The sequence below is a fragment of the Myiozetetes cayanensis genome, unplaced genomic scaffold, assembly GCF_022539395.1.
Source record: "Myiozetetes cayanensis isolate MyiCay16 unplaced genomic scaffold, myiCay2020 scf28, whole genome shotgun sequence".
In the NCBI taxonomy this organism is placed as follows: domain Eukaryota; kingdom Metazoa; phylum Chordata; class Aves; order Passeriformes; family Tyrannidae; genus Myiozetetes; species Myiozetetes cayanensis.
In genome coordinates, this window is record NW_026087499.1 from 1581864 (window position 1) to 1590157 (window position 8294).

The 8294-nt window shown below is 53.5% G+C and overlaps 1 protein-coding gene across 1 annotated transcript in view; it reads right to left on the reverse strand.

Annotated features, from left to right (window-relative positions):
* The window catches only part of SKI (SKI proto-oncogene), an 88931-nt gene extending 85662 nt beyond the window's left edge, over positions 1-3269 (reverse strand). The window contains exons 1-2 of the mRNA XM_050322180.1: positions 2603-3269; positions 1568-2489 (exon numbers count right to left, since the gene is read on the reverse strand). Coding sequence (XP_050178137.1) covers positions 1568-2479 — 912 coding nt within the window. The 5' untranslated portion in view covers positions 2480-2489; positions 2603-3269. The remainder of the gene's footprint in view (positions 1-1567; positions 2490-2602) is intronic.
* Between the last annotated feature and the right edge of the window lie 5025 nt (positions 3270-8294).

Consider the following 8294-nt stretch of genomic DNA (forward strand, 5'->3'; position numbering starts at 1 on the left):
GAAGTACGCCCTAGAAAATTCCTTTTCCAACATGAAAAATGTCTCCACTTGGAGAGCCGTGTTCTCCTCTCACATCCACGTTCATCTATCCCACCATTCCATCTCGGCACATGACTGACAGAGAATAGACAAGCCATTAAAAACACATCCACCTCCAGCCACGGGGATAATGTGCCTCATTACAGCCCAGCTTTGTCACAGCGTCCTGACACTCCGGGGAGGAAAAGGAGGGGTGAGGACAAGGACTGAGCCAGGGGTAGGACAGAAACTGGGACTTGAGGAGCGGGACTCTGCTCCTCAATCCAGTCCAGTGGGCTCTCTAGGCCTCCTTAGGCTGACTGTGGAATTTTAAAAATCCTTGTGCTTGCCTGGGTATTTTTGTTGCATTTTTTTTAGAAACAAAAACTCTCCTTCAGTCAGACTGTATTTCTACCCCTTTAAACAGGTATTTGGTCAGGTAATCCAGAATTTTACTGAACATTCGAGATGGGCTTCAAACATCCCTTGTCTTTGCCAGGCTTGTGCATCGCCCTTGCACTGCAGACACAGAAACCCAAAGCCAAGCTGGGGAACCTCTGGCGGTGGGGCAGGATCCAAGCAGCAAACCTGCAGCAGGAGTTTGCTTTGCCCTTGCAGCGGGGGAAGGAGCAGAGCGAGCTGCTCATCCCCAGCCAGTTGCACCATCGCCAGGAGCCAGACAGACAGCCCGGTGTCTGTGAGTCCTCAAGGCCTGTGGCACTGCTGCCCAGGGAGCAGGACCGCTGCCAGATGCCAAGGCAGCCTCCCACCCACACACCGGGGATTCTGGGATCTAAAGGCAGCTCAGACTGAAAGAAAAACAAGAGACACCTAAAAAAAATGTGCTTTAGCCGTCTGGCTAGCACGGCACGGCAAAGCTCGAGGAGCTGCTGCAGCTGGCCCTGGCCAGAGCCATTGGTGGATGGATGCATAATCCAATATACAAAAGCCAGGCTGGTGGGGAAATTTAGGCTCCACAGGGATACTCTAAAACCAAGGACTCCTCCATTCCCGTTCCGCACACTTAATATGAAATCCAGGAACCTGCATTACCGTCACAGTTATTTTCTCAACAGCCACATTTCATTTCCATACGAGCGTTCAGAGCGTTCAGCCCTCACCTCCATCCCTGGCGACACGCAATCGATCAGAAAAGTGCATGTACTCGTGTCTGGAGCCATCAGAACCTGCTCCTTTTTTCTGGCTTCTTCCTTGTCTTGATCCCTGAACGAAGCCCTTGAGACCCAAAAATCACCTACTTCCAGATAACGTCTGGGGCAGCGTGGTGAGCCTCAGAGAGCAGGGTCCACGTAATAGTAAAATATACAAACACACATATGGAATTTAAACAAACTCCAGCCACCGTGTTCGGAACACAACCACAGAAATAAAGGTGCCATCTCGAGCACTGCACATGCAGGAGAATGGAGAGCACGATTAAAATTGCTAAATGAACTCCAAGGAAAAGCAGCTGGTAACAAATTGGGTACATCGATGAATGTTACCGAAATTCCACCCCAACCCCTCTAAAATTGCAGGCATCACTTACCCGGGGGGCTTTCCTCTTGTATTTGTTGTTATAGTCAAATTTTTCTTTCATTTCATCTAAGAGCTGGCCCAGTCTAGCTTTCTCCTCTTTCCCAGTATAATCCTGGCTGAGGAGGATATAGGATCTCCAGTTTGCAGAGTCAAAGCCCCAGTGGCAAGTCCTGTTTTCCAGCGATTTGTGAGAGTGGACCACAAATTTGTGAGGTGGGTACATGAGCCTGCAGTCCAAGCACTGGATGCAGGCTGCGCTGGGGTTACTGTAAAGCTCTGGCACCAGGAGTCCCTTACACTTCCCAAAGCACTCATGATACACCTTGAAGCTCTTCTCCGTGAGCTCCAGCTCGATTGTGCTCGAGAATTCCTTCTTGCAGTGGGGAGGATAGGTGCCACCATAAAGCAAGGCGTTACAAAGCCTCTCAGCGTCAGTTTTCGTGATGAGCCCGCAGGAAGGAGCGGAGAAGGGCAGGATGCCCATGACTTTGAGGATTTCCAGCTGGTCAGCAGTGCATCTGGAGCAGTAAATATGCAGCTCATCACACACCGAATTAATCTGCTGCAGGGAGAAGTCCCTGAGCACCGAGTTCAGGATCTGGGGCAAGCAAAGCCGCTTCTCTCCACCCACCACGAAGCAGGAGATGGTTTCCCCTTCCAGGATGGTCTCGCACCTCTCTGTGGATCTGTCCGAGGGCATGAAGAAGGGACCAGGCATGACCGGAGGAGGCTGGATGGGGGGCAGATGCAGTACAGGTTCCGCGGGGTCTTTGCCATTGTCTTTCTTGTACATCTCCTGTGCCCATCGTGCTGAGAAAGCAGCAGGGCCACCCAGGGAGCTCATAGAGCTCAGATGAAACTGTTCCAAGGTCTTCTGCAGTCCTGGATGAGGCTGGAAGCTGCTTCTACTTACAGTCTCCATTTTTTAGTTTCTATTCCCAAAACAAACAACAAAAATCCCCAGTTATCTTCCACCCTGGTACAAATCCACTTAAGGGATTTTTTTTAAGGAAAAAAAAATATGAACAAAATAAAACAAACCCACCCTTGTTTTTTTTTCCCTCCTTCCCACTCAGCAATCCACTAACGGAGAGGAAATAAATCCTTTTGTATGCGTGTCTCTGTCTTCTTTCTTTCCTCTTGGTTCGTTACAATTTCAAACCCTCCAAGTCTCCAAGCTGCCCCGATGGAGCACAGAATCACGGCAAAAAGAGGTCTTCATCCGAGCACTCACCCCCTCAGCCAGCCCCCAGGCAAACCGATCCCTCCTCCCACACCTCCGACACTCACACACTCACTCACACACACACACACCACCCACGGAAACACAAAAAGTCTGTGCCACGCTCCGAGCACCCGGGGCTCAAATATGTTCTGGCGGCTGCTGCTTCTCTGCAGTGATCCCCCTTCTGTCCATATCCACCGGAGGAAGGCGCGGGGGAGGAAAGCAGAAAGCGGGAGGCGGCAGAAGGCTCGGGCTGTGCGAGAACAACGCAGGAGGAAAGGCCCCGGTCTCCGGCGCTGCCGCGGGGGCTCCGCACGGGCGATGAGCGGCTCCGCTGCCCCTCGGGGTCCCTCTGCTCGGCCGGGGACGGCTCCTCGTCCCTGGGGTCGCCTCCCTGCCCCTAGTGCTGCCGGTGCTGTCGGCGTGCCGTGGGGAGCCGCGGAGAGAGCGCGCACATCCTCGCCGCTCCGCTCGCCAGCAGTGACTGAGAGTGCCTGAGAGCTGAGCTAATGCAGGCGGGCTCAGCCTCCCGCCCTCCGCCTCCCCCCCTCTGTTTGTTGGTGTCTGCCTCAGTCATTGAATCCCGGCCAAGAATGTGACCAACTCCCCAGGCCGGGCTCTTCCAGGAACAGCGCCCGCCTCCCCCTCGCTCTGCGCCGACACCAGCCGGGATGTGCCGAGCCGAGCCGGGACGTGCCGAGTCCAGCCGAGCTCAGCCGAGCAGAACCGAGCCGGGCCGAACCGAGCCGAGCCGGATCGAACCGAGCCCTGTCGAGCCTAACCGAGCTAAGGCCTGCCGAACTGAGCCGAACTGAGCCGAGCCGAGCCGAGCTCAGCCGAGCCGAGCCGGGCCCAGCCGAGCCGCTGCACGGGCGGGCGCGTGGCGCGGCCCCGGCGGCGGCGCCGGCGAGGGAGGGAGGAGGAGGGAGGGAGGATAAACTGCTGGGTTCACGGACCGCCGCGCCAACGAGGAGGGCCGGGAGGGCGACGGCTTTTTCCTCTCGCCGCTGGATCCCTGGCAGCGGGGAAATGGAGCGGCGGAGCACGGAGCGTGTGTGTGAGCCCTGCCCGAGCCCTGCCCGAGCCCTGCCCGCTCCGCTGCGGGCACACACCGCGCACACCGCGACCGCGGGCGAGAACTGCGCGGGCCGGCAGCGCCGAGCCCACCCAGCGCTGCGGGCACAGCGATCCACGCACGTGTGCCCCCCGTTCTCACACACGTGAGCCCCCTGCTCCACCACACATGTGCCCCCCGTTCTCACACACGTCACACGCTCCACGCGTGGCTGAGTGGGCAGAGCTGAGTGGGCAGAGCGGGAGCAGTGAGCCAGGGGCAGGCACGTGGGGTGGGTTCCTCGAGCCCAGCCCGCGGGGCCGGGGCCGTCCGGGTCACTGCGGGTCTGTCCCGTCTGTCCGGGTCTGTCTGTCCGTCACTCTGCCCGGGGGCACCGCCGCGCTCCGGGGCCGGGCTCCCTCTACCGACCGACCGGCTCAGCGCCGACACAGCGGGGACGGACACACGGACACCAGAGACCAGGGCACGGACACACGGACACCTCTGACCAGGGCACGGACACCTCTGACCAGGGCACGGACACACAGACACCTCTGACCAGGGCACGGACACCTCTGACCAGGGCACGGACACCTCTGACCAGGGCACGGACACACGGACACCTCTGACCAGGGCACACACACCCACTGCCCACTGGGATTGATAACCCCTGCCCAGCAGCACTGCCAAGTCTGTTATGGATTTATTATCCAGATCAGCAGTGAGATGCTCTTACTATTAATGTCAAATTTCAAAGCAAAAAACTGTGGCTTCTCCCTTTTTTCCATGGGCTACACCCCCAGAATTCTAACAAACATTTCAACCGGGACTAAGCATCACCATGAGGAACACGCTGAAAAGGTTTCAGCTGTTACCTCTGAGCTCTGTCAGACACGTGTGCCAAAAAGGGCAGGAGAGCACTTTCACACCAGGACAATTGTTAGTACTGTCTGTAATGCAGCAGGGACTTGAAGCACTGCTCATCTATAGAATGTGTGACACAGACACTGAGCTATCAGACAGTTCACCAGGGCAGGGTAACACAGAGAAAACACAGAAGAGGAGGAGAGCAATCAGAAAACACCACCACTGTGATTCCCTGGCAGTGTAATGGGGCAGGGAACACACCAAGCTCTCGTGTTTAATTTGTACTTTTATATTCTGAAATGCCAGTTGAGAGTAAAGGACAAAGGTGTCAGAGTTGCACAAGAAACAGCATTTCCCCTGAGAGGAACCCACCCTCACAGACCCAACTCGGCCATCAAGCCTGGAAGGGCTCAGAGAAGGCAGGGACCAAAGACGCTGGGTCAAGTCAGCAGCTGTGTCCTCATCTCCACCAAATTGTGAACAGAATGAACAGAAAGTCACTGGTGGCAAGAAGGACCCCTCTGTTTCCACAATGCACGTGGATTTAGTGATCCACAGGTGGAATTTTTAGGTATTACCACAATACCAAGGTTTAAAGACGTGATCTGACAGTCTAGGCCATCCAGTCCCTGTTGATTCCTGATTCCTAAATAAGTCACCACGTTAAGAGAAAGCAGAACTGACTTACGGAGTCCCCGATTCCTTTAAAGAACCAAAGTAATGCTTGCAGGAAGTTTGGAAACTTCTCAGCTCTGGAAGCTGGGTTTTACTCCCTCTTCTTTACCCCTCAGAAAGAAAGGACAGCAGTAGCTGCTGTAGCTCATTTTAAGAGAGGTGCCATTTTCTCTTCCAAATGACTTTTTAATGCAAGTAAATCACTGGATCGTGCAACAGATTGTTTATGGGTGGAATTCATAAACGGAATTCCTGAAGCAGAGGGGACTACCAAAAAGACAGGAAGGATGGGCTTGTGGTTAAGACAGAAAACTCAGGACATCTGGGGTCTATTCCCAGATCTCCCACAGACTTCCTGTTGCCTTGGGCAAGTTGTTCAGTCTCTCTGTGCCTCAGTTTCTGTCTCTGCAGTCCCCAGACGGTGAGCAATGAGAGTGGCAGCTCCTGCACAGAGATCTGTGAGGAGACAGGAGCCAACCTTCAGCTCCTGCAGGAACAATACAGGCAAACCTGCCCGTCTTCACATCCCCCAGACTCCTCAGAACCGCAGCAGGAGCAGGGGGAGCGATGGGAGCTGTCATGTGGGATTAAGGTGGCAGTGCCTTCTGAAGTCTCTGCCTCCCCGAGAGGGACCGAGAGCGCTGCACATCTGAAAAGCACGGTAATCTTTCCCCCAGTAACTGTTTGTCTTGCTCCAATTCCAAAGCCCTCTAGCTGGAGAAAGGAGAGGGGGAAAATATCTCCGAGGAAGGGCCCTAACACCACAGTGTTTTTCTCACTCTCTCCCTCTTCTCCTCCCCCTCTCCATTGGCTTCAAGGCCAACAGCTCCTGGAACACAAACACTCTTGTAAACTTCTGAACCACACAGCCCTATGGTGGGTGGGTGTTTGCTCCCTGCCTGCCAGTTCCAATCCACCCACAGATTCCAAAGGCCCAGAACAAAAAGCAGACTCCATTTTCCATATTTAACAGGCGATTCGCTTCCCTCCCCGGTGCCTTCACTCGCACAGCTCGGTGCCTCTCCCAGCACCGTGTCCCACCTTCCCCACCTGCCCCAGGCTGAGGGCGTTGTGTGGATGTTTACACAGACTGCAGGAAAAGCATTTTCCAAGTGGATTCCCCCAGCCCTCGCTGGTGTTCAGTGCCTGCCTGCTCAGGAGGAGCTGGGGATTATCGAGGGCCGTGCTGCAGATTGCAGCTCTTTGACAAAACGTTTGGGAAGGGCCCACTGTGCAGGTTGTGAGCAGGGCAGGGGAGCGTGGGTGCGAACACCACACGTCAGGATTGCTGCTGCAGCTCCCAGCAGCTGGGCACCCCTTGGAGCAGCCAGCGTCCCCAGGGCTGGACACACTCGGTCCTGACTGACATTCCAGGACTGACTGAGCCCATTCCTGCATGGCCAGGACACTGCCCTGCCTCTTCAGACACGATCATGTATCCAGGCCATCACTGTCACTGATCAGCTCATTTACAGTGACCCTGGGGAACGCCAAACTATCCCGAACCCGGGAACGAGGCTTCAAAGTCTCTGCTGAAAAGGATGGTCTGAGAGTCAGGTGATCTTTCTCAATCAAATATTTCACACAGATTCCACTTACAGAAAATTATTTCACAAATGGGAACCGACTTATCTTTTTGGCCACAACAAATCTGGAAATGTTTCTTTCTAAAGAGACCACTTTTTTTTTTGGTATGTATTTCTCTGAGATATGTACCGAAATACGTGAATTTAAAACATCGAAAAAGTCACAAGAAAATAAAAAATTTATGAATCAGTCATACTTAAGATGAACCAAACAAAAATTTTCACTGTCTGAGAAGGTCAGAAATGGACTAATGTAAAAAAATATATTCTTCTTTTTTTTTTTTAATTAATGGAAAAATCACCTATCAACAGCACACCTTTCAGGGCAAAGAGCTCAGTGAGGTGGCTGGGACTTGTCAGCAATGACAGCCAGGCTGTATTTTATGGCTTTGGTTCAGCTAACTCATTTTATTTTACCATATTCACAGCAGTTTCTCCCAGCCCTAAGAAGAGATTCAGAATTCATCAATATTTTCTTAACCCTTTCCCAATTCTTGGTTCTGTCCAGCCCAGCTCCACAATGTATCTTTTGTATCTTTCCAAAGTACAGAACCTCCCCGGTGAATGCACCTCACAGACACATGACCTGCTTCAAACATGGCTTGGTCTCAAACACAGGAGGTGAGGGGTTGTTAAAAGCACATGAAAGAGCTCTCCATCCTCTGGAATTCTTTCCTCCCAAGTTGCCTGGTATGTTGCTCAGGGCTGCCCCTCCCTCCCACACACTCTGTACCTACATGTCCCAGTGGATGCTGCCAAACACCTCACTGAGGGAAAAAAAAAAATCAAAAAAACATGCTTGGTACCGCCAATAAAAAAATTAATTTACTGGGAAAAGTCGGAGTCGGAGAGGGGAATAAAGCTGGAACTCCTGGGACTGCCAAAGCAGGACAGGCCTGCAGGGCTGCCCAGGCTTTGGGCCATTTGTGCTACCAGCAAATCTTTCATTTCCCACACTGCCAGCAGGGAGCAAACAAGGCAGAGCATCCACAGCCAGCACAGACAGGACTGGAACACCAAGGCAGAGCCTTGTCCCTGGGAACAGCTCCCACTTCACCTGGAACCCACCTGCAGCTTGAAGGGCCCACATTCCCTTCCTCAGTAGCCTCTCACTGACTCCAGGCAGTTCACACATCCCTCCTGGAACCAGTCTGAGATCATTTCCCATCTCATGGCACCCACATTTTGCAAATAAAAGGATGTGCTCAAGTGCTGGGAAGGCTCTGGGTTATCCCCCAGGCTCTGAGCCTGCTCTCTGTTCTCACGTCCTTTGGTGCTTTACAACAGCTTAAGATCCAAAAGCAGGGCAGGGACTGAGCCCCATGGTCTG